The 25,561-nt window shown below is 42.4% G+C and overlaps 2 protein-coding genes and 1 long non-coding RNA gene across 3 annotated transcripts in view; all 3 read left to right on the forward strand.

Moving 5' to 3' along the window:
• Positions 1-10,028, forward strand: part of pip5k1ca (phosphatidylinositol-4-phosphate 5-kinase, type I, gamma a) — a gene marked incomplete at both ends in the record, with an annotated part of 43,362 nt that extends 33,334 nt beyond the window's left edge. Inside the window, 5 exons of the mRNA XM_080859769.1 lie at positions 1,789-1,969; positions 3,629-3,694; positions 7,947-8,040; positions 9,609-9,779; positions 10,018-10,028. Coding sequence (XP_080715895.1) covers positions 1,789-1,969; positions 3,629-3,694; positions 7,947-8,040; positions 9,609-9,779; positions 10,018-10,028 — 523 coding nt within the window. The remainder of the gene's footprint in view (positions 1-1,788; positions 1,970-3,628; positions 3,695-7,946; positions 8,041-9,608; positions 9,780-10,017) is intronic.
• Positions 10,029-15,353: 5,325 nt separating this feature from the next.
• On the forward strand, positions 15,354-16,382 carry LOC308361304. Its single transcript, XR_013968546.1, has 3 exons — positions 15,354-15,475; positions 15,642-15,817; positions 16,285-16,382. It is a non-coding gene; the product is annotated as an uncharacterized lncRNA (long non-coding RNA).
• A 503-nt stretch (positions 16,383-16,885) lies between these two features.
• Positions 16,886-24,040, forward strand: LOC308382993 (ras-related protein Rab-11B). Its single transcript, XM_080860551.1, has 5 exons — positions 16,886-17,034; positions 20,114-20,309; positions 20,624-20,817; positions 21,464-21,544; positions 22,748-24,040. Exons 1-5 carry the CDS (start codon positions 16,995-16,997, stop codon positions 22,891-22,893), a joined length of 657 nt encoding a protein of 218 aa, XP_080716677.1. The 5' UTR covers positions 16,886-16,994; the 3' UTR covers positions 22,894-24,040.
• Positions 24,041-25,561: the final 1,521 nt, after the last annotated feature.

Genomic DNA, 25,561 nt, shown 5'->3' on the forward strand with positions numbered 1-25,561 from the left:
TCTGCAGATTGAGAAGTGTACTTTGAAACACACACTTGCATACACACACTCTAGTCTGCAGATTGAGAAGTGTACTCAAAACTCTCACTCGCATACACACACTCCAGTCTGCAGATTGAGAAGTGTACTCAGAAACACACACTCGCATACACACACTTCAGTCTGCAGATTGAGAAGTATACTCAGAAACACACACTCGCATACACACACTCCAGTCTGCAGATTGAGAAGTGTACTCAAAAACACACAATGCGTTGCTTTTAATGAAGCCTCAACAGAGAGCAGCATATACAATCGTTTATTTAGTTTTTATTATGGCTTTCACAAGGCATACATAGTAACACATACATCTTCACCAGCCTTCAGACAGAACACACACACACACACACACAGTTTTTCTGTGTCCCAGACCCGAGCAGTGTGCGTGACTGTAACTCCAGCGAGCACGTTAAATATAGCAGCGTGTCCCGAACACATCAGGCGGGGGACAATGATGCGCTTGTTATGACCTGTTTCCCTTTAGTTTCCCGTAAGTTAATATGCTCTAATCCTTTGCGCTGAGCTGGAGCCCCATTTGGCGATTGGGGGAGATGCGTGGTAATGTCTTTAGCATCGACCCACTCCAGAGCCGTGCGGGGAGTAATTAGGTTAAGAGTGAATGGACGAGATGAGGGCCCTTCTTTTAAGGGAAAGTATGAAACGAAAATAAATGGGGGGCGAGGGAGAAGTAGGTCAGGGTGGCTGAGCGGTGACAGACATATGGGAGAGGGGTGTGGTGGGGAGGGAGAGAGGGTGTGGTGGGGAGGAGCGTAGGCCAGCACTGGAGTCGGGGAATGGGCCATCTGCTCCCATAAACCCCTCTCTCAGAGCCTCACCTGCTGTGTCTGTGTGGGGGGGTGGAGAAGTGAAGACTTAAGCATAGTAATCTCATACTTTAGTAAGTATGATGGTGCAAGGGCACCTTATATGCAAAGCTATGACATCACATGAGTTTCCCCCTAAATGCCGAGAACAAAGTGAGGAGGGATACGTCTTTAGTCAGGCAGTCCAAATCACACTGAACAGACAGGAATAATAATAAGGGTAAATTGGCAGTCAAATGAATTATACCAGCTGCAATAATACTGCCTGCTAACTCCTTCATCAAGGGGCCCCAGCCAATCAGAAGTGTCCCAGCAGGGCCTTTGGAAGAAGTAAACAGACAGACTTTTTAATATGAGGTAAGCTGAATAAACTGAGCGAGCAGATTGGACAAGATTAGTTATTGTGATAATAATGATTATCATCATATTTCAGACAGGGGCAGGTTGTTAAAGAGGTCTGGCTCTCTGAAACGCTTATCTACAAATCCCAATCTGGGCCACATTTGCTCGCCCCCGCAAACAGTGAGTAGGTGAAGCAGTGGCAGACGTATCCAGAGAGTAGACATCCTCTTCATCCTCTTCAGTGACACAGTCACATCCAGAGAGTAGACATCCCCCTCGTCCTCCTCAGTATTCAGCACCCATTCTAGAACCAGGTGGAGAAATGAATGAGGTGGGCTCAATCCAAGAGTGGACTTGGCAGCACAGAAGCTTTCTTCCTTTTTTTCATCAGCAGCTTCCCTGCCTCCAGAATAAAGACACAGAATAGTTCAGATTCAGGAGGCCCAGCCTAGAGCCAGTGAGGTCAGACAGACAGGGAGAGAGAGGTCCCCAGCTCAGAGTGCCGGCTCTGATAACAGCTCTCTGTTGCTCTATGTGTGTGTGTGTCTCTCTCCCTCTCTCTCTCTCTCTTACACACACACAGTGAGGTGCCAGAGGCCTCCACCGCTGTTGCCACTGCCGCCTCCTCCTCCTCGTTCTCCTCGCCCGTCCCTGCCAGTCCCAGGGTGGTAGTGGAGCCAGACCAGACCAGCCAGACGTCTGGATGTCCCAGCAGGGCTTCCATAGACGAAGACGAGGACGTTCCAATCACAGACATCTACTTTGTAAGCATCCTTTCTCTATCTTTCCAAGCCCTGAACTAAAGAAGCAGCCAGTGAAGAAGCCTCTAGCATCGCTTTCACAGATGAACAGGGAGGTCCCAAGGCCACGCAGAGTGGTGCTGGAAATGCCCCATACATTCTATCCCATACATTCTATCCCATACATTCCATCCCATACATTCCATCCCATACATTCCATCCCATACATTCCATCCCATACATTCCATCCCATACATTCTATCCCATACATTCCATCACATACTTGTTTGCCAAACATTACTTATCACCGGAAGCCCATGCCCAGCAGAATGAACCACAGAGCATAATAACGAGCAATAGTGAGAGCTGAACGCTGTGTGTGATCACCAGTAGAGTGAGAGGAACTGTTGGGTGTTCAGTAGTAGGCTACTGTAACTGTACGTTGCCCCACAGAAACCCAGCGGAGAGGACAGCGTGTAGCTGGGAAGGGTGAGCGAGCTGAGAGCTGAATGCGAGTGCCATCTTTTTTCTTTTCTTTCCCCTGAGTTGGTGATGAGTGGAGTGGCTCAGTCTGCCTCTGGCGTCGTAACAGTCACAGTCACAGTCCCTGTCACCAGATCCCCAGGCTCTGATCTCACTCTAAGATGAGGGGTGAAACTGACACCTCCCCGCCCAGGTCTCTGCGACGTCGAGGAGCAGACTGATGACACCTCCTCCCTCTTGATCTCACAGCATGCCGCTAACATGCTGTTTGTAGGAATGTGTGTGTGTGTGTGTGTGTGTGTGTGTGTGTGTGTGTGTGTTCTTGCTTGTCTCCTGTCTGTGCGTTAGTGTGGTAATGGTCTTGCACGCCCTGCTGTGATCTGTGATCTGTCTCAGAATAGAAGAGCACTTCTGCTTGGGTTGGACCAGGTTTGTTTCCCTCCCTGCTCCAACTAGTGGTAACTTGGTTGAACAGTGTGGGCTGGATTGGAGTGATGATCTGCAGTGTGTGTGTGTGTGTGTGTGTGTGTGTGTGTGTGTGTGTGTGTGTGTGTGTGTGTGTGTGTGTGTGTGTGTGTGTGTGTGTGTGTGTGTGTGTGTGTGTGTGTGTGTGTGTGTGTGTGTGTGTGTCTAATGTCTTACTCATGGGCTAATTTATGTGTTGAGTAGAGGCAATGATGAGGATGGCGGCTAAAACCACCTCTGGTTCAGAGAGGAACCCCGATGCGGGCTATAATCTGACCTTAACAAGAGGAGATACATGTAGAGAAGAGAACAACCCCCCGCATATATGTGTGCATGCACCTCCACAGAAGGGAGATGGCATCCTATTTTCATAACATCTTGTGGCAGTTCGTAAGCCCACCTGCGCTGTGTGTGTGTGTGTGAGAGAGAGATGAGCCTGGAGCCTCCTCTCTGACCTCCAGGGGCAGGGGGGGGGTGGGAGTCGTACTGCACCAGCATCAGGTCCCACCTGAATTATTCATCTCCGCCACCTCACAATACACGCACGCTCCCCTTTCCGGGTGCTGGGTTCATCTCCGGCGCCACACGCTGGGACGCCTATGCTACTGCAGCCCAGTGCAGCCCAATGTGCCACCCATGTCATGCTCATTTCAGCTGTCTGTGCCATCCTTCACTTTCTCTCTGTCACATCTCTCCCCCCATTCATCCATCTTTCCACTCTGCCTCTGCTCCCAGTTTCCAGACGGGAGTCTCCAGGCCTCCTCTTTAGCACCGATGCCAGTCTCTACTCTGTGCTGGAGTGTAAGTCCCACAGGCTTTTGCACTCGCTGCTCTAGCTCCATTCAAATAGTCCCCCCTCCTCATGCCAGAGTCCTGATAGGTCGGGTGGTTGCACCACAACAATGCCACCAATGCTTTTTGGGAAAATGTTCTATCTGCAGTCAACATGGGTGAAGCTGAGTTAAAGCTGCAGTGTGCGATTTCAATCTAATACACTTTTTCATCAAATTATTACAGTGCATGAAATGCCCTGTATTGTTATTCCTAGGCTTCTTCTTCTTCTTCTTCTTCTTCTTCTTCTTCTTCTTATTCTTGTTACCTTTTTCTGCGATTAATTCAGCCCGAACCGCTTAACGTAGAAACTTCATTCAAACTTTGTCGCGTAGGTCTTGTAAAGGACACTTATGCTATGTATTTTTCACTTTTCTAAACTTTATACTTTTTAAGTTATTAAAGAAAAACGAATCTAAATTTTCCCATTGACTTACATTGGGCCATTATGACATCATAATAGGGTAATTAAACTGGCTTGCACCTGTGCTTCACTGACACCTGCGGCAAGCCTCCAAGGGTCCTCTTCTCTCTGTACCTCTCCATTCAACTGTATAACTAGGAATATTAATAGACACCTTCCATACTGTACTTTTTTTCTCTCTCTCCTTCTTTCTCTCCATCACTCTCACTCTACTTTCTCTCACACTCCATCTCTCTGTTTCACTCTTTTTTTCTCCTTCTTTCAATATTTTCACTCTCTCTTTACTGTCTTTATCCAGAGCCACTCTTGTTCACTCTTCTTTCCTTACTTTGTTTCTTCCTCTCTTCTTTCCTTTCTTCTTTCCTTCTTTCTACTCTTCTTTACTTTCTTCTTTCCTTCTTCCACTCTTCTTTCCTTTCTTCTTCCCTTCTTCCACTCTTCTTACCTTTTTCTTTTCTTCTTTCCTTCTTTCACTCTTCTTTCTTTTCTTCTTATCTTCTTTGGCTCTTCTTCCCTTCTTCCACTCTTCTTCTCTTTCTTCACTCTTCTTTCCTTCTTCCACTCTAATTTCCTTTCTTCACTCTTCTTTCCTTTCTTCTTCCCTTCTTCCATTCTTCTTTCTTTCTTCCACTCTTCTTTCCTTTCTTCACTCTTCTTTCCTTTCTTCTTTCCTTCTTCCACTCTTCTTTCCTTCTTTTACTGTTCTTTCCTTTCTTCCTTCCTTCTATCACTTTTCTTTTCTTTTATTCGTTCTTTCTTAACTTTTGCATTTCATGCACTGGTATTTCCTTCAGGAAATGCATTTTCTAGTTACCTTTTTCTGCGATTAATTCAGCCCGAACCGCTTAACGTAGAAACTTCATTCAAACTTTGTCGCGTAGGTCTTGTAAAGGACACTTATGCTATGTATTTTTCACTTTTCTAAACTTTATACTTTTTAAGATATTAAATAAAAACGAATCTAAATTTTCCCATTGACTTACATTGGGCCATTATGACATCATAATAGGGTCTTTAAACTGGCTTGCATCTGTGCTTCACTGACACCTGCGCCAAATCCAAGGAACCTCTTCTCTGTCCCTCTCAATTTAACTGTAACTAGGAACATTAAGACACATTCCATTCTCTACTTTTTTTTCTCTCCATCTCTCCATCTTTCTCTCTATCCCTCTCAGTCTACTTTCTCTCACACTCAATCTCTCTTCTTCACTCCATTTTTATCTCCTTTTTTCAATATTTTCACTCTCTTTTTCTCTTTATCCAGAGCCACTCGTGTTCACTCTTATTTCCTTCTTCCACTCTTCTTTCCTTTCTTCTTCAACTCTTCTTTCCTTCTTTCACTTTTCTTTCCTTTCTTCACTCTCCTTTCTTCTTTCCTTCTTTCACTCTTCTTTCCTTCTTTCACGCTTCTTTCTTTTCTTCTTTCCTTCTTCAACTATTCTTTCCTTCTTTCACTCTTCTTTCATTTCTTCACTCTTCTTCCCTTTCTTCACTCTTCTTTCTTTTCTTCTTTCCTTCTTCCACTCTTCTTTCCATCTTCCACTCTTCTTTCCTTCTTTCACTCTTCTTTCCTTTCTTCTTTCCTTCGTTCACTCTTCTTTCTTTTCTTCTTCCTTTCTTAACTTTTGCATTTCATGCACTGGTATTTCCTTCAGGAAATGCATTTTCTAGTTACTCATCGTACACTAGCTGTGGGGGCAGTCTCTGTGTTCATTCATTCCTAGGACTGTAAACGGAAACAAAACATAGTGGCTTGGACCAAGCCATAAATAATTCCAACCAATCAGTAGTTGCTTCAGGAACACGGAAGGGAAAAGTTGTAATTACAGTGCATGAAATGCCCTGTATTGTTATTCCTAGGCATTTTCTTCTTCTTCTTCTTATTCTTCTTACCTTTTTCTGCGATTAATTCAGCTCGAACCGCTTAACTTAGAAACTTCGTTCAAACTTTGTCGCGTAGGTCTTGTAAAGGACACTTATGCTATGTATTTTTCACCTTTCTAAACTTTATACTTTTTAAGATATTAAAGAAAAACGAATCTAAATTTCTCCCATTGACTTACATTGGGCCATTATGACATCATAATAGGGTCTTTAAACTGGCTTGCACCTGTGCTTCACTGACACCTGCGCCAAATCCAAAGAACCTCTTCTCTCTGTCCCTCTCAATTTAACTGTAACTAGTAACATTAAGACACCTTCCATTCTATACTTTTCTTTCTCTCCATCTCTCTCTCTGTCCCTCTCAGTCTACTTTCTCTCACACTCAATGTCTCTTCACTCCATTTTATCTCCTTTTTTCAATATTTTCACTCTCTCTTTATATCCAGAGCCACTCTTGTTCACTCTTCTTTCCTTCTTCGATTTTTCTTTCCTTCTTCCACTCTTCTTGCCTTTCTTTTTTCCTTCTTCCACTCTACTTTCCTTCTTCCACTTTTCTTTCCTTTCTTCACTCTTCTTTCCTTCTTTCACTCTTCTTTCCTTTCTTCTTTCATTATTTCACTCTTCTTTCTTTTCTTCTTTCCGTCTTCCACTCTTCTTTCTTTTCTTCTTCCTCTCTTCTCTCCTTTCCTTCTTCCACTCTTCTTTCTTTTCTTCTTTCCTTCTTTCACTATTCTTTCCTTTCTTCTTTCATTATTTCACTCTTCTTTCCTTCTTCCACTTTTCTTTCTTTTCTTCTTTCCTTCTTTCACTCTTCTTTCCTTTCTTCTTTCCTTCTTCCTCTCTTCTCTCCTTTCTTCTCTCTTCTTCCCTTCTTCCACTCTTTTTTCACTTTTCTTTTTCCTTTCTTAACGTTTGCATTTCATGCACTGGTATTTCCTTCAGGAAATGCATTTTCTAGTTTGATTTGCTGTTGAGCTCAAATATCAACAACCCTTCCCCAGAATCGCGGACAACACCTTTAAATCAGGGTTTTGCTATGAAGACAGCAGATATGTTAACTATCCCTCCTGAGTGCATCCCAGAATAATAGAAAATTAGCTCAAGTGCCAGAAAACGTGCGCAAGCTGGAGATACCGCTAGTAAATACTCTCTCTCTTAGACACTCTTGCTTTGATGGGCTAAGCTCCAATGTTGATTCACTTCTATGAAACATCTATTGCACCATCAGGCTGATGTTTCAACAGCAGATGAAAGCCCCTCACAAAGAGGTACAGAGTTGTGTGTGTTTGTTTCTTTCACCCTCCTGCCTGAGAGCCCCCCCCATCTGACCTGAGCACAGAGCTCCCATTGAGAACCTAATGGACTCCTGTGGGGGAGGGGGGATGTTTTGGGGAGGGAGGGGGAGGTCTGCAGTCCTTTTGCTGTTGGCTGTTCTGGCACCTTTTCCTCCTACCCACCTAATTTCTCTCTTTTCCTGGCTGTAGCAACACTGCTCCCGACACTCCCCTGTCCTGTTGAATTCACCCCCACTTGCTGCAAGGACAAAATGGGGGCTGTAGTTTTCATGTAGACCGCCAACGCACAATTCTCCAGTAGATCCCTCTAGAATGTCTAACCTTTGAATCAATCTGAATGCATGAAAAGGTGTTTATGGTGTAATGTCTTTGATTTGATCATACCAGTATGCCCTATGAGCTCTCGTTCTCTCTCTTTGCCCCCCCCCCCCCCCCCCACACACAGACTCCCTCACCTCGTCCCCTTTCTGCATTTCTAATTTTCTTCTCCTGCCTTGTCTTCTCTTCTCTTTCTCCCCCCCCTCCTTCTTGCCTGCCTGTGCTGCCTCTCTGTGTGCTCGTGTGCATCGACGGCTTGCTTTGTGTGATGCCCTCTGCTGTTTGCCTGCCGTAACAACAGCCTTCGGACGAGAGCACTTGGGTGTACTCCCCGCTGCACTTTGGGGGCGAGCCTAAGAACCTGGCGGATGCGGAGGGGGAGAGCCAGACCGTAAGTGTGAGACCAGCACATGTGGGGCCATCTCCACCCATTTCAGACCACTTCTGGAACACTACACGCTTGGGTCATGCATTATGGGCCAGCACTGTGGCACACTACATGCTTGGGTCATCATAAAGGGCCACCTCTGTGGCACACTACACGCTTGGGTCATCATAAAGGGCCAGATCTGGTGCTACCCGGTTGTGTCATGCATCATGGGCCAGCCCTGAGCTCTCGTATATTTCATCAGAGTACGATTTCGATCGTTGCCTCAGTCATGTTTGCATGTAAATTCCAATGCTTGAGATCTCCCTATTCATTAAGTTTTAAAAACGAGGGAGAGATCATCATAGTGTAGAATTACTGCCTCATTACCATAATGATCAAATGAATTTGTTCAACACAGTTTTCCGTTTTTGTCCAGTGTTTATGTTCAGGTTCCTGAGGTCTGGCAGCCCTTAAAATGGGGACAGATCGCCTGGCTTTGGTCTGTCAGCCCCTAAAATGGGGACAGATCGCCTGGCTTTGGTCTGTCAGGCGTCATGTAGACCACAGACACCTCGTGTGACTTAAGTCCACGGATGCCATTTTAAACCCGATTATCAAACAAGTAACTTCTCTGAGGAGTTATAGGAAATGAAAATTATTTTGTCATAGTTTATTCAATTGCTCCCAGTACTTTGTTCACCGACTCGTGCTGCAGCTAGCCAGTTTGCTATAGCTATCGTATGCTGCTTTTTGTTTCACAGAGTCGGCCATACAGACAGCTAGCAACGCTGAAGGGGTCTTCTCCTCATCTTAAACCTTACTAGCACAGTTTAAATCAGGGGGACTTCTTCTAATCTTAAACCTTAATAGCTACAGTAAGTGTAAATCAAGGGGTCTACTCCTCATCTTAAACCTTACTAGCTACAGTAAGTGTAAATCAAGGGGTCTTCTCATCTTAAACCTTAATAGGTAAGTGTAAATCAAGGGGTTTACTCCTCATCTTAAACCTTACTAGCTACAGTAAGTGTAAATCAAGGGGTCTTCTAATCTTAAACCTTAATAGCAAAGTGTGAATCAAGGGGTCTACTCCTTATCTTAAATCTTACTAGCTACAGTAAGTGTAAATCAAGGGGTCTTCTAATCTTAAACCTTAATAGCTAAGTGTAAATCAAGGGGTCTACTCCTTATCTTAAACCTTACTAGCTACAGTAAGTGTAAGTCAAGGGGTCTTCTAATCTTAAACCTTTATAGCTAAGTGTAAATCAAGGGGTCTTCTCCTCATCGTATCTCTATTTCAGCGCACCTGAAGAAACATTGCCAGTCTTGCTGCATCCTGAGTGGTCATCGCCATCACTCGCCTCCTAATTAGCATGTCCTCACGTGTTCAACTTTGAACCTCCTGTGCTGGGGAGTCTTATGTTAGCATGTCTTCAACATTCAGACTCATGTGCTGGGGAGTCTTATGTTAGCATGTCTTCAACATTGAGACTCCTGTGCTGGGGAGTCTTATGTTAGCATGTCTTCAACATTGAGACTCCTGTGCGGTCGAGTCTTATGTGTGTCTTATGTTGTCTTCCTGCTTCACCCCCACAGTAAGGACACTGCTGATGAAGGCACAAGCCCAAGATGATGATCCTCCTGGCAGACCGGAGTCATCTGTGTACAAACCCACCTGCGAAGGCACCAGGACAAATCTCTCACACCTGCAAAGACGCCGGACAAATCTCTCACACCGTCGGTGTCAGCGCTCGTGTCCAGTGTCGAGTGAGTCATGGCCAGCTCCGTGACTTGAAATCAGAGGGTCTTTTTTTTCCTCTCTGTGTCGCCCTCTGGTTTATGGCATTTATAATGTATGGATTTCTGTCTATGTATTGGTCTCTCCCCCCAGCTGACATCCACGTTTGTCATGTGACTCACATCACAGTGAATGTTTTTTTATGCTTTATTTGTGCACTTTTCAGATATAACTGTGAAGATGATGTGTGTTTCACTTTACACGTAGGAAAGCTCTAGAACTGAAGCCAAAGGTTGTTTTTAAGCCTTGGCCTTTTTCTACTTGATGAAAAGCTACACGCCTGAGGAGGCGGCACCATCCCACCGGGTAGGTACTAAACTAACCATCTGGTACCACCATGCAGGTATTCTGGTTCCTTAGAGTTCCATTTTGAGTTATATAACTAAAAAACAGCCTAGTTCTTATGTAAGCTAACTGTACACTAACTTAAGATACATTCAGATAGTAAGTCATTCCACTTCAGAAGTTACCTTGAAAAGTCTTCCAAGACAGCTAAACTGACTCAATTCCTCCTAGTGGCTTTGTTTCATAAAACTTGATGCATTTTCTGGAACTATATTACTACTCAGTAGACATGTGGTCGCAGTGACGTTTTGTATTCCTGAAGCGTTTATGTGGGATTTTGTTACTTCAAGTCATTGATCAGATAATGATTCAGTGCATAGAGATGCTCCTGCAGTTGGGTCCAAGACCAGAGCATTTTCAGAGGCCAAATTTCCCTTAACTTAGTGTTTTTTTTTTTTAATTGCTCTTTGTTTAGGGTGTTGACAATATTTTGAGGCTGCTTTCAGACAGCACCTTATCACGTTTTCTGTCTGAAAAAATGTCCGTACAATCGTTTTAACGAGTGAGACTTTTTCTTGTTCTCCATTAATGGTCCTTTTCTAATACTTAAATTAAGATGTACGTTCACATGGCCTTGATGTCGGTGTCAGTTGTGTCTCTCCTGTTTATGTTATATTTATTTATTGTGTGCGTGTGTGATGCCGTTTAAAGGGGTGCTGGTTGGTTTGCAGGAGGGACTCTATTGTCAAAGCAATGTACAATGTACAATGTACAATAGAGATCATTGATCATGTGCAGTGGCCAGTCAACTGCTGCTGTTACATGACATCAGGGGACGGTAGCAGCAATATATTTGTTTTAAAAAAGGAACATAGGAAAAGAAAAAAACAGTTCTGACGTACGTTTTCATTTTCATTGCCTTATGATGTTTTTGTGATATTTTATTCATTTTGACATCTTTTATCCTATTCCTTTACAATTGTTTTTTTTTGAGAATGTGTACATAGGTATATAAATACATATATAAAGATATATAAATATATTTTCCATTTGGATGGAAGAATATTATTTTTTATTTGATTTTGATTTTTTTTGCAAGTTGCTTGCAAGAAATGCTTTTGATCTACATTCTGGACTGTACAAATATATTACCAGAGGTGAATGAGATGCAGCTGTATTTATTGTGTGTACACAGGAGCTGTTTCTTTCTATGGTGTGTTTCACAGAAGTTGTCGGGAGATCTACAGTACATGCAAATGTATCCATAGCGTGTTCTTCCGACGTTTAGCTGTATTCGTGTTTGGTCAAAATGCTGTGGGATCTCTCTTAAGGAGGGTCGTTTGAATAAAGAGACATAGCATGATTTAAAATGAATATAAAATGCATATCAAAATATGAATCTTTAGTGTATGTGTTTAGAACATCCTTGTGTTTATCAACAAAGATAAACAAGTGGGTGGGTGGGCGTGGTGTTTGTGTGTTTGAGTGCGTGAAGACTTTAAGAATGGAAGTAAATAAACAAAATAAAACAGCTTGGTGTCTACATTTTACCGTGTATGTGTCTTTCACACGTTTTTGTTGACCCTGCCTACTCGTGACATTCCGCATGTGCCATGACATCAGCGTCTTCTCCATTCTATTTTGTTTCCAATGTTACATTCAACTTTTGCATCCGAATTCTAGGTGCGTAAGTCGTTAGCTAGCTCTTGTAGCATAGCATCACACAATATTAGCCAGTGTTCAGATCGGAATAATACAATACAGCGCACTAAAACATAACGTTATCGTGCAATACTAGCTATTGGTTTCAACGTGAACGGAGTATTTCCTCAAGTATGCTCACTGGTGATCATAAGCACTATAACGTTACAAATGCGATGATAAATTGACGTTCAAAGCTGCTTGTTTGTAATTGTTATAATGCTATAGTAACGCGACCTATTATCCCGCGGCCCACCAAAAAATCCGCTTAACAAATATGTTTTTATCAATATAAATATGGTTTAATGAATCAACCTTACATATTTCAGAAGTGACAGGTGTGTAGAACATGCACGAAGTCTTGTTTGACTCTCAGCAGGAACATTTCTTAACGTATTTTGCGATTTGTTTTGTACAGTCGCGAAATGGCAACAAAGTTGGCGACGACCTATTCAGTGTTGCCAACTTAGCGACTTTGTCTCTATATCTGGCGACTTTTCAGACCCCCTTGGCGACTTTTTTAGCAAAAAGCGACTAGCGACAAATCTAGCGACTTTTTTTTTTGTCATTTGGTGGATTTTTGTGTTGACAAAGCACTGAAAAAGCATCTCACATATCCTGTTCTGCAGTTCATGTTACAACTGATCTCACGAGAGCTGAGAACACCGAGGGCTGTCATGGTCTCCTCTCCACTCACATAGCGCAGTCTGACGAAATAACAGCAACATATTAGAACTTTGTATTCGCGGGAAAAATATTAGTGTTACCCCGTCAGAATTGCATATTGTGCGCATCCGCAGCTTATTTACATATTATGCAAATTAGTTGATTACGTCATCTAGCGACTTCTGGCGACTTTTCAGAGCGCTTACAGCTACTTTCCTCACAGAAAAGTTGGCAACACTGGACCTATTATCCCGCATTGATGTAAAATGCCGTTGGGAATCAAGCTCAACAAGAAAAAGAATTTACACCGAACGTCGCGAAATCAAAATTCTACTATTTGTATCAGGCTGGTTTGTACACGCAGTATTACAACACTATCTTATACACTTCAATACGCTGTATATGTGCCATTTTTGCTACAAAGCTAATTGAAATACCCTTTTTGGGCAGGGACTTAAGTTTTCCGAAATCTGCGATCCTGGATGACACCGAAATCAATATTAAGTAACGTGTACCAGCGCTTGCGGGATAATAGGTCGTGCGGGATAATAGGTCGGGCTACGATAGACAGTAGGCTATGCTCATTTAATGTAGCCTATGACCTCTTCTATTAGGTATATACCTCGCCTATTTTTTTGGAATTGCCTACAGGGCACCTCACTGTCACCTGAGATTGTAAAAATAGTCTACGCACACGAAAATACCAGGGTTACATACAGGAAATGGTCACAAATGAAATAGGATATATTCATAACCTTTTCATGTACTTAACCTCGTTTCCTAAAAAGATTGTTTATTGCCTGACTATTTGTAGATTGGCAAAATGGACGTGAGAGGTTTTCTTCCAGCAATGAAGGTAAGCCATAGGCATAACTAAGCCTACATTTACAGGCCTATTTATAGACTTGCCTGTCTCAGTAAGGTCAAAATGTTGTTGATATTCTTCTAACCATATGACCTTTGTCAACAAGCCCCTATTAGATAATGTGGCCTCTGAAGCATCTCACATCCTGAACCTATCTGAGGTTCTCGGTTCTAGCCATAAACATGACAGGCAGGGGGAACACATTTATCCGCCTGAGTTCTCAATCATGTCAGCTCCTGGAAGCCTTAATTTGGGGAGAACTGGGGTAAGTATCACCGTTTCAGACTTTGTCCACCCTGTTTGCTTAAAGGTGCCGAGTTCAGTAATGATGCTTAATGCTTACGCTTACCAATCCCCATTCACAGAGAGACCAGCGGCAGTACCCTATTTCAGCGGACCGTGCCCCTCTGTTGTCTGAAATTGAAACCCTGAAGAGGGAGCTGGGTGATGTCCAGCAGAAACACCAGAGCATTTTTCAAGAGCTACACCGGTCCATTTACTCTCCACAGTGTGGTGACAGTCATTCAAAACTAATCCTACAACAGCACCTTAGCCTAGGTGAAGACCAGATGCAACCCTTTGAGCAGAAACTACAGATGTCAAATGGCAAGGTTTGTCACCTGAATCAAAACATCGTAGGCACAGCTGAACAAGATCTTCAAACATCTGAGAAGAATAAAGAGGCAGATCTCCAAACCTTGAGAATGCAACCTGCTGTTTCTGAGGTCACTTCCTTGCAGAGCAAACTGAGAGCATCAGACCTGAAATTCCAGTCCCTGGAACAAAAACTGTTTTATACAGAACATCAAGTGCTGTCTTTGCAGGACAGATTAATAACTACCGATGACAAGACATTGTACCTGGAGGAAGCTCTCAGGTCTTCAGAGGAGATGGTGCAATCCCTAAATCGAGCCCTGCAGGAAAGTGAAACTCAAACAAGCACAGCCAAACACAAGCTTGAGTTGTTGCAGGAGCAGAACTCAGAATGTCAAAGGACATTAAAGAACATGACGGACTCTCTTGGGTCCGCGGGACTGTACTGGAAAAGAGTGGCTGAGATGGAATTTAGTTTAGAGAATTACAAAAGGCACATGGACGTTTTGCAAGATGCATTGAGCAGGGCTGAGTGCATGCACAAGGAGGAAATGAAACAGCTTGCAGATCAAATGGAGAAACAGGCCATACATCAACAATACCTGCAGAATGAAGGTGAGTTAGGCATCATGGTATTATGGATATTAATTGATGTTGCCCATTCTTTATCAGTGACCAAAGTGTGATTACAAACTGATGCTAATATTTTTATACTAACATAAACGTTTAATAATATATATATATATATATATACGTTTAAGTGCTACAATTCTATCCTTAGTTCTTGATTTGACAAAGAAATTACTGCAAGAACAAGTACAAGCCAGAAAGGACCTTGTAGGATCAGTTAAATGTGAAGAACATTTACAAAACCCTATACAATCAGGGTAGGTTTGATATATAACAAGACCATGCTGCTAAGTTTATTTTATAGTTATAAGTACTGATGAAAACCTTGAATTTAACCATCTGCCTGATATACCCATGATAGACCCTTGTGTCACTTTATCTCTATCGGGTTAAAGGCTCAAAAGTTGAATTGCCCCTTATTAAGGATCAAATATGTACACAGCACACAACTGAATCATTGAATTACAGCAAAAAGTAACTATCCGGAGTAGATTAAGTATTTAAGTATACATTTTATTATAATTGTATTTATTATAAATATATATTTATAAGTATTATTTTTTGTCTGACAGGCATGGTGATATGACACGGACTGACGCCCAGTCTTACACTATGGATAACCTGAGCAAGAGGAGACAGGCTGTGTCTTACACTATAGATAACCTGAGCAAGACGAGACAGGCTATGATAACCAATGAGCGTCTCCTGCAACATGATATGCAGACGGGCAGACAGACAGAAGGACTGGAGAAGGGGGAGAGGCCTCTACTGGCATATCTGAATAGCTTACGAGAAGAGTTTATGAAACTTAGGGAACATCTTGTAGTCCTGAGAGACAGTGTGCAAAGAGAGGACCAGAGGAGGTTGGACTGGAGGAAGGTTCTGGAAAAGAGCCAAGAATGGGAGAGCGGGGCCGGGAAACTGGTATGACTTTAAAGGACATCACACACATATGACTCTGCTCAGATGATATGCTCAAGTGTGCACTTACCCTTTGAATGTCACATTGCTAGCACCATGTTCTATCGCAGATTTCTTGGTCAAATTAATCAAATGATGTAAATGAACTGTGTTTCTCAACAACCTGCAGGTGGACTGCTTGTATTATTTCCAAAATCATCAGATGCTCAGAAACAAAGGAGGCCTCAGTGATGAAACTGATGTGACATCATATCCTGTAAAGACGTCTTCTTCATACCACCCTCCTGAAATGATGACTCACAGAGAGGGCATCAAAACGTACTCTTGTCCTCAGAATCCACACAAGTAATCAACAGACTCAGAACTGAACATGAACTTAAGCTCTAGAGGTTGTTGTTTTGATGTCATGTAGCACACCTCCCATCCGATTAAAGTAATGATACTCAAATGGATGGTATTGTAACAGGCGAGATAGTCATTATAATGTGATAACAATAATAATAAATGGATATAGTCATAATAATGTGCAGAACAAGCAGTGTCAGTTTCATCCCCCTAATGGACCAGATGCTTTAAGGCGCACGCAGCATCTACAGACAGTCCCAAAACACCTGAAAGATTTCCAGACATTGTAAATGCCACTTCGGCAACTCAAGATTAACATCATTTACATAAATTGACGTACATTTTATATATTATTAAATATTTACTTAACTTTTACATCATCTGTAAAAAAAAGAAAAACATTAATTTGAAGTTAATTGTGTGCAATAGAGAAGCCACACTGATATCTGTTTATCTCTTTTTTCTAGCGGGCTTCCATGGAGACACTCAAGGTTCACTCCGGATGTCATGAGTCCAACCATTTCAGCTCAGTTACCATTTTGCAAACCCTTGATAGTCAGCTCACCTCATTGGAAATTATTTTAATGAATAAAAAGTCAGTTTTTCAGTACATCTGTCATCATCAGTTGTTTATCATTTTATTGACCTGCTAGATGTTATCAGCATCAAGGAATTTATGTCAACACTTACAATATCTATAGTTGGCTACAACCTCTCATACACACATAAAACTCCTTGGGATATTTGAATTCCTTAAATATATTTGGCTCAATCTGACTGGAGTGCTTTCATTGCTGAAAAGGGGAATTTCCTAAAAAAAAAAGCAAAAGTTATTTCACAGATTGTTAGCCAATTGACAGTCGGCTAACTGACAATGGTAAACACATTTGGTTTCCTGTATTTCCTTTGGTCCCAGAAATACAACACAGAAAGTGCTGACTACTCATCGTTGGATCACGGGTTTTTCACATGTATTTGACAGAGGTGAAATCCATGGAGGTGATCTTGTGAGGCCAAAGTCCTCCCTCTAGTGGCAATCCTTCACTTGTCTATCTGTCCACCCGTCTTTATAGCCCAGGAGCCGCTACCTACCCATTCGAGGTCGCTTAGGTTTCCTGCCTGTGAGTCAGCCCGATTGTCCTCGTATAGTTTTTATCTTGGGGGGAAACATTCAACAATGGGAACGCGCGATGATGAATACGATTACTTATTTAAAGGTAAGGCTTTTTCACGTTTGAGAAAGGCAGTGTATTTGCTTCTATGTCATGGCTAGTAAGCTAATGTTACCGTTAACTAGCAGCACAGCAAGCTAACAGTAATGTTACCAAAGTTCAAAAGAGGAAGTCTTTAAAAGCAATCATTCCTCGCCATAGACTTGGGTTAGCTAGTTAGCTGGAAAGGGGAAGCAGGTCATATATAGGAATTGTCTGACAATTTGTTTTAGCTTGCCCCGGGCTTCTTATGTGTGACTTGTTTGGCTAATGCTCAGTTGGCAAGGATATGTTACCTCCGTATCGTTTGCGGATGTGTGTAGCTTGTTAGCCAGAGTAGCGTTTGCCATATTGTTACTAGCAAGCTAACGTTAAATAAATAACATCACTCCGCCCTCTACGTTTACCTGTTAGCCAAATTGGAGGCAGCCAAATACGCTAGCATAGTTGGTCTAGTAAATTTTAGTCTACATTCGTTGACATTATACAGCTCAATGAGATACGTAAGATTATTGATAAAATATAAGTAATTTAGCTAGGCCCTTGTGTTATTCTGACAACCAGGATGGATAGACCTCGCTAGCTAGGGTTACCAAGGTCCGCTACATTTAGCGCTCATTACCTTCATTGCTACAAGACCATATCTAAACTAAGCTAGGTTGGTAACATCAGTTCAGCACAATATTTTCTAGATGAGTGGCTACCTAGTCTATATAAGATATTCCGTTATGAAGGCAGACGTAGCGGTATTATGGTGACATGGGTCCCTTAATTTTTCTATTTTTTTTTCGAAGTTGTTTACTGGAAGTATTTCTTGTTAGTGATAGGTGTGTTCTAGCTGCAATCTGATTATCCTGTTAGCCGGTAATTAGCTAGTGGACATCTACATAGTCTGACTTGTTATGCAGAGTGATGCTATACAAACCTCCACAAGGGCTTTGAAGCTAACAAACATGCAATTCCCTTACTAGCTAAGATACGTGTGGAGATCGTCTCACAGCCAGATAACATCAACAAATGTCCAAAAAATACATCACTTTGAACTATTTAACGTGAATGGCAGTTACTGTAATGAGACGTGAGCGAAGTCTAGCATGGTGATTCAATATCGAGGAAGCGTAGCTGGTCAACTTAATCAATGTCAGGTCCAGCCTTACAGTACACAGCTGCATAGGGTTGAACTCCGCCAATATTTAGGGGTATTTTATATTCAGAAGTGTTGTATTAATATTACTATAGTGACTTATGTCACCAAGTCAATACTGTTAATGTTTGAACTTAAGTTTCAAAATATAGGCCAGTACAGAGTGACTGAGGAAAATGCTTTTTGCATCTTGAATGAGAACTGACAATGATTCAATCCACTGGACTCAGAGACTATGATGATCTTTACCTTGTATCTAACAGCTTGCGATATCAGTATACTGCATGGTCACATTAATCTATTCTCACCACCCATTGTGTTAATTTTCAAGTCAAAGCATAGTGCTGCTATTACAGCATATATAAATATATATCACATGATCTAAGCCTTTTATTTACCTATTGTCTTTTTTTGTGTGTGTGATAATGTACAGATATTGGAGTCAGGAAATTAAGCGTTTCACTACATAGTGTACTTTGAAAGATCAGCCTGAGATAACTTTTGGCTATGGACACTTACCACATTAAATTCATTGTTGGAGCCATTGATGTTCTCCCATCTTTGCTGAAACCTCAGTGGGTGGGTGAAAACGGAAGCTGCAACTTGTGCATGGGTGTTGGCTCATTAAATCATTTTCTGTCTGGTTGTAAAACTAGCCTTACCCAAGGTCGTTACAGGTGGACACATAATCAGGCAGACACCACTGTTGAGCCTTCTGGAGGTGTTGTAGGCCTAATTCAACGAAACACTAAAGAAGGAAGGTGCCTGCTTGAAAACCCAGATGAAAAGCTCACAAAGGCAGCTTTGTTGTTGTAGTATCCTGCACCCCTGGTCCGGTGGTTGGGCAGTCATGATGTTGTGTCTAGCAGTTGTGCGGTACAGACAGGGGATGTTGTACTGTGAAGGAGAGCCTTTACGGATCCTGGGTACAACAGGCGGCGGGTGGTGCAGCTATCGCCTGTCAGTTGTGTGTTGTTGTATCCTGCTGCTCTGGATCTATGGTTGGGCAGTTGTTATATTGGGAAGCCCCCAACCAATAGCACAAACACAATGTAACATATTTTTTCTGTGTATAACTAAGATGAACATCATTTTATGTGACAAATCACATTAGATTTGTTAAAGTTAATAATAAAGCTTTTTGCAGTGGTCTTAACGAAACGGAAACGTTTGGCAGGTTTGAAACCTTTGCCCTGATCTCTACAACACTTTATGACACACAGCAATGGGTGGTGTATCTGCATTCTTCAGTGGGTAGTTGAGATGATCTATTTCCTTATACAGTTATGTGGTCTTGTAGCCACTGAGAGGTCCTAATATGTTGAAATGTGTACTTTCATTACTGGTTTACCTCTGCACAAATAGCCACACAAAAACACTAGTAGACCAAGGCTACAGTGAGTGCAAATACTATAAGACAGTAAATAAAAACAAGATGGTGCAGTATGTAGCTTTGTAAAACATGTGGCTTTTGAGATCCCAGCAAGACAAAATGCTCTGACATGATTAGCTGCAGATACTGTTCTGCCTCCCCTCGCCATGTGTAATTGGGTTCTGGGGACGTTACAGGAATTGAGTCATTCAATTTTATTTGCATGATGCAGGGGAATTATAGGCTATAACCAGTAGTGTGTGTGATTAATTCATTTCTAAAATTAATTAATTAAACTGCTTTATTATGACTGTTTTTTTTGTTCTCTGTGTGTAGGGCTGTGAAAGGTGTGTAATGTCTCAGAATTCTGCCTTGTTGCATTTCATTAGTTATCATTCAATCCAAGCCCTACCTCTCCAGTCATTTCTTTTTAGAAATGATTCTTGTGGCTTTTAATGTCATTGCTGTTGGGGCAAAAGCTTGTGTCTTACTTTAAGTACAAAACAATGTGGCCCATCTAGTTAGTCTGTTGATCATCTTCACTTCCATGTTTGCTCTTCTATTGGCAGTGGTGCTGATTGGGGACTCTGGTGTTGGGAAGAGTAATCTGCTCTCTCGCTTCACTCGGAATGAGTTCAACCTGGAGAGCAAAAGTACCATCGGAGTGGAGTTTGCCACACGCAGCATTCAGGTAGACAGCAAGACAATAAAGGCTCAGATCTGGGACACAGCTGGACAGGAGCGCTACAGGGCCATCACGTCAGCGTAAGTGTGTGTGTGTGTGTGGGGGGGGGGTGTGTCTGTCTGTGTCTGTCTGTGTCTCTGTCTCTGTGTGTGTGGTGGGGGGGGAGAGTAATGCAGCCCAGTGGATTATCGTGTCATCTCAGGTTCATTCTGGAAATGATTGTCTCTCTAATAACTAAATTGCAGTGGCATGAATATCAGATACATGGGCAATGTACTAAACTGTGGAGTGCCCCATGCATGGTCCGATGCATGGGAAGTGTGCCACATACTAAACTGTGGTGTCAGATGCATGGGAAGTGTGCCACGTACTAAACTGTGGCGTGTTTTTCCAGGTATTACCGGGGCGCAGTGGGCGCTCTGCTGGTGTATGACATCGCCAAGCACCTGACCTATGAGAACGTCGAGCGCTGGCTGAAGGAGCTGCGGGACCACGCCGACAACAACATCGTCATCATGCTGGTGGGCAACAAGAGCGACCTGCGCCACCTGAGGGCCGTGCCCACTGATGAGGCCCGGGCCTTCTCAGGTAAACACAGCACAGCTCAACACAGCACAGCTCAGCTCAACACAGCACAGCTCAGCACAGCTCAGCGCAGCTCAGCTCAACACAGCTCAGCTCAGCTCAGCTCAACACAGCTCAGCGCAGCTCTGCTCAACACAGCTCAGCTCAGCTCAACACAGCTCAACACGTCACAGCATAGCACACAGCTCAACTCAGCTCAGCTCAGCTCAACACATCACAACACAGCTCAACACAGCACAGCATAGCACACAGCTCAGCTCAGCGCAGCACAGCTCAGCTCAACACAGCTCAGCTGAACACAGCTCAGCCCAACACAGCGCACAGCACAGCACACAGCTCAGCTCAGCGCAACACATCACAACACAGCTCAACACAGCACAGCATAGCACACAGCTCAGCTCAACTCAGCTCAGCTCAACACAGCGCAACACAGCTCAGCACAGCTCAGCTCAACTCAGCTCAGCTCAGCTCAACACAGCTCAGCGCAGCACAGCTCAACACAGCTCAACACAGCGCAGCACAGCTCAACACAGCGCAGCACAGCTCAACACAGCACAGTGCAGCACAGCACAGCACACTCCTCAAAGCTGACTACAACTTACTTAACTACAACTACAACTATAACTCTTACCTTTTTTTGCATCTCTAGAGAAAAACACTCTCTCTTTCATTGAAACATCGGCATTGGACTCAACAAATGTGGAAGAGGCTTTCAAGAACATTCTAACAGGTACCATTAGTGTTAATTGTGGAGTAGAAATGAGCAAAGCATTTAAATAGCATCACTTGGTTGTTGTCTTGCCTCTTTGGGAGGATAGATTTATCATTTAAAATACATTAATTCTTGGTTTTAATTAAATTTAACTGTAAAAAAATAAATAAAGAGTGTTAACTGTTTCATATGCTAATTGATTGGATTAGACTTTGGTACAGTGCCATTTTTGTAGAGATGAACTTGATTGTTGTTGACAAGTTAGCAAGCAAGTTACATAAGCATACTCTTCTCATGCCGTGACCTACAACTGCTCACAGGGCCAGACTCGGTCTGAGGCAGAGACTAAGGTAGAGCCTCAGCTAATTTGCACAGAGTTTATGAAAAGAGTAGGTCCTTCCTCTATTTCAACATTGGCATGCAGCTTTCAAGCAATCATTTTATGAAATGGATCATTCTTCATCATTCTTATGCCCATTAATATTTCAGCAATGTATTAATAAACGAACAAAAGGTTGTGCAAGTGTGTATATGATGAGGAGGGATGTCATCTAAGCATATAGGACACATCTAATTCCCTGAGCAGAGTATAAAGGTATCATGATGACTCACCAAAAACTGCAGGAACAAGCACTTTGAAAAGACTTGCCATAACTTCCATCTGCATTTGACCAAGTATGGTCATTGGCCTCCACTTCCTGTGGAAGTCTGCGAGGCTGAGGGGGCTGAAGGAGTGATGTCATTGGTGACCTTGACAAGACCCTGAGTGAGGTCATTGGTCAAGACCTTGACATGATCCTGAAATAAAGAGTTCTGATCAGCTGTTCACCTGGTGGCCACAGATAATGTGTAGTCCTCACCAACAGCCAACCCATGGACCTGAGTGTGAAGGGCCCCTCACAGTTCATAATTGATTCAAGTTCGATTTCCTCCAGGAGGGAAATGGATTCTTAATAGGTATTTGTGAACAGTTAGCATGTTGTAATGTTGAGCAATCTTCACATGTTGATAAAGAATGAGGTGGATGGTGTGCGTAAAGATGTCACTTTCTCTATTTGTCTCAATGACCCTGAACAAACCTGAGATTATGATACTTCACCAAGTGACTTGTGTTCAAAGTAGCGAATTTCAGTTTCTTGTATTTTTTTTTTTTTGATGGCCAACCAAAGAACAATTAACTCCCCTAGCATATCTGACTATTTTATTTTATTTGTCTTCTAGAAATCTACCGGATTGTGTCCCAGAAACAGATAGCTGACAGATCTGCACACGATGAATCTCCAGGCAACAACGTAGTCGACATCAGTGTGCCCCCAACCACCGACGGGCAGAAAGGCAACAAACTGCAGTGCTGTCAGAACCTGTGACACCTCTCCACCCCCCACATCCCCATATACATGCACATTCACTCACACACACACACACACACAACACACACACTAACACACACACAGAGCCCTCACTTTGCACCTCTCTTTCCTACACTCGTCCTCTGTGCTTCGCCCCTGTATTCTGTCTCGTTGCTGTTTCTCTTTTGACCTCCTTGTCATTTCCACGGAATTCTAGAAAGTCTCTGAGAAGTCTTGATTTCTAGATAACATTCCTTCTGTGTGTGTGTGTGTTTGTGTCTTTCTCTGACTTTTTGTTCCTTCTTCTTCTTCCTGTCCTTTCTCTGCTGTGCGTACTTCAGAGCTCGGCCTAAACCAGCTGAGCATTAGCAGTTAGCATTAGCAGTTGGTGTCTACCCACTGATCATGTGACCCGATCCAGCTGATGGAATGGTGAGAGATCAGTCTGACCCGAGCTCTCAGCCCCTCTGGGTGTTTCCTAGGCAACCCTGTACAAGCGTGTGGCGTAAACAATGAGCAAACGTCTTTGGGATTTGAGTCATTTGACTGACAAGTGGTTCCATGGAAGTGCTGGGGAAAGAATGTGTGAGGCCTAGATTGTATAGAAACCAAAAGAGGGCTGCAATATTTTTGATTGTTTGTTTGCTTGTTTGTTTTGGTATCATTTCTCTCCTCGGAAAGGCAACATTTCAAAGTGGCACGTGTTTTTGTGTCAGAGACGTTGTGTATTAGTACTTTTGGAAGAGTTACTGCTGATTCCTTTGGTTTCAGGACATGTTCATGGATTGAAAATGCAGACTCACTGCCTGGTAATCCAGCATGTATGTGTAACTCCACGGTCAATCATTTCAAGAAAACATCATCAATCAAACTACTTATTATAATTTAAAGAAAGGAAAAAACTCTAACCAGTTCACGACAACACCAAGGGTGGTGTTGAAATACCTGTTTACAGTGGATTAAGTGAAATTGTATAACATCCTTAAGAACAGATTTTGCATTGATGGTTGGTTTGAAAATGCCTTATGTTTCTCCATACTGTCAACAAGCCTTTCTGAAGTGTGGGTATATGTTACTCTTATGCATCATCATACATCACTCAGTTCTGTTAATTTGCCTTTTATCAAGTAAAGTGGAAATAAAAATAAACCAAATCTGTGTCAAACATTGTTAGAGTGAGTTTCTCAAAACTGTAGGTTGTGTCTGTGTTTTTTTGTTAATCTTAAACCAGAAAAATACATTAACATGATTGCCATTGTATGAAAAAAAAATATATATAGCCCAAATATTAAAAAAAATAAAAAAATAAATAAATCCCTTATTATTTCAATCTAACGGTATTTCTGTTTGAGGTCTGTCTGTGGTGTGGTTCCTATTTCACTTCAGGACCTGCTCTGGAAAGTAACTTCTCTTTCTGTCAGTTCACTTTCTGGTACACTTATTTCCTCTTTTTACATAACTTCAGCTGGTTTATCCTTGACATAATTGTATCTGATGTACTCATGATGATCAGGTCAGTCAGGGTCAGTACACAGTACACTTACCCTTGCACTATGCACTGCTATTCTGCATGGCCTGGATGTTCGGTACAATACTCTTGTGTTTTTGAGAACAATCACCACCTTGTGTTTAGACTACATAGTGATCTGATCACATTGCGTATCCACCTTGAACTCATTGAAGGTAACTTGAATGTTACCAAAGACTGGCGACGCCTGACACGTTAGGACATTACTGGACCGTAGTATTATGGAAAAACATTCATCCATGAAATCACTACATTTTCAGAGTATTTTCTGACAGTTAATTCTACCAGCAATTATGTGCATAGAGTTTGACTTAATGATTAACCGAACAGAGCCATTGAAAACGAGTTTTTGTGCCTGGACTACAGGTGCGTGCACAGATAGACCCCTAGTGGTGCTCAAGCACCTGCCATTTTGCCCTGTATGAGAAAAGTGCCCCTTTCTGCTGGAAGTAAATGTTTTCTTCATTCATCAATATTTCAGAATCACAATTACTCTCTCTGTCATCAATTCCCCCAGAAGGTGTTTTGATATCTGACGGGGCATTTATTAGAGTTTTTGTGAAAATTTCGCCCCGACATGCTCCGCGGCGCTCACAAGCCCCCGCCAAGCCCCTCCCTCCTCCTAGTGCTCATGCAGTGTTGAGCGGCGCAAGCAAGGGGGTGCAACGGCAGTCTCTTGAACGTCCGCACAGGAGGCCATTTTGAGGACAGTATGCTTCCGGTAGGGATCAGTGGTACGTTAGGTAACGTCAGTGATCTTCACAATCGTTTACACTCTTATCTCGCGGACATTTTTGACGGATTTACAAATGACTTGATTTACAATCGTCATTACCTTGGTAATAATTCTGGATGCTTGAACATGTTGAAATGTGCAGCTTAATTGTGTATCACGGCTATTGTGTATCAGTCATTTTACATCAATTGGCGAGGCATAATTGTTCTTTCTTTTCAATATAACTTAAGTTGCACATAATAAAACTGAAGTTGCACATGATTTCCAATCGGGTTGGTTTGTTAAACATCTTACATTATGATTTCGACAGGAAATTGCTGACTTTATTGCCAATGAAGATGCCAGAATTGTGTGCAACCTGCTCTATTGAACACTCCCTTGAAACGAGACCTGTCAGAGACCTGTCAATGTTATTTTCATAT

This window comes from Sprattus sprattus (genome assembly GCF_963457725.1).
Source record: "Sprattus sprattus genome assembly, chromosome: 2".
In the NCBI taxonomy this organism is placed as follows: domain Eukaryota; kingdom Metazoa; phylum Chordata; class Actinopteri; order Clupeiformes; family Clupeidae; genus Sprattus; species Sprattus sprattus.

Bases quoted from the DNA above. Each gene is read 5' to 3' on its own strand.
- LOC308382993 (XM_080860551.1), top strand. From the start codon at position 16,995: ATGGGAACGCGCGATGATGAATACGATTACTTATTTAAAG. The intron at 20,310-20,623 runs GTAAGTGTGTGT...GTGTTTTTCCAG, and splicing joins TACAGGGCCATCACGTCAGC to GTATTACCGGGGCGCAGTGG. The intron at 21,545-22,747 runs GTACCATTAGTG...TTTGTCTTCTAG, and splicing joins TTTCAAGAACATTCTAACAG to AAATCTACCGGATTGTGTCC.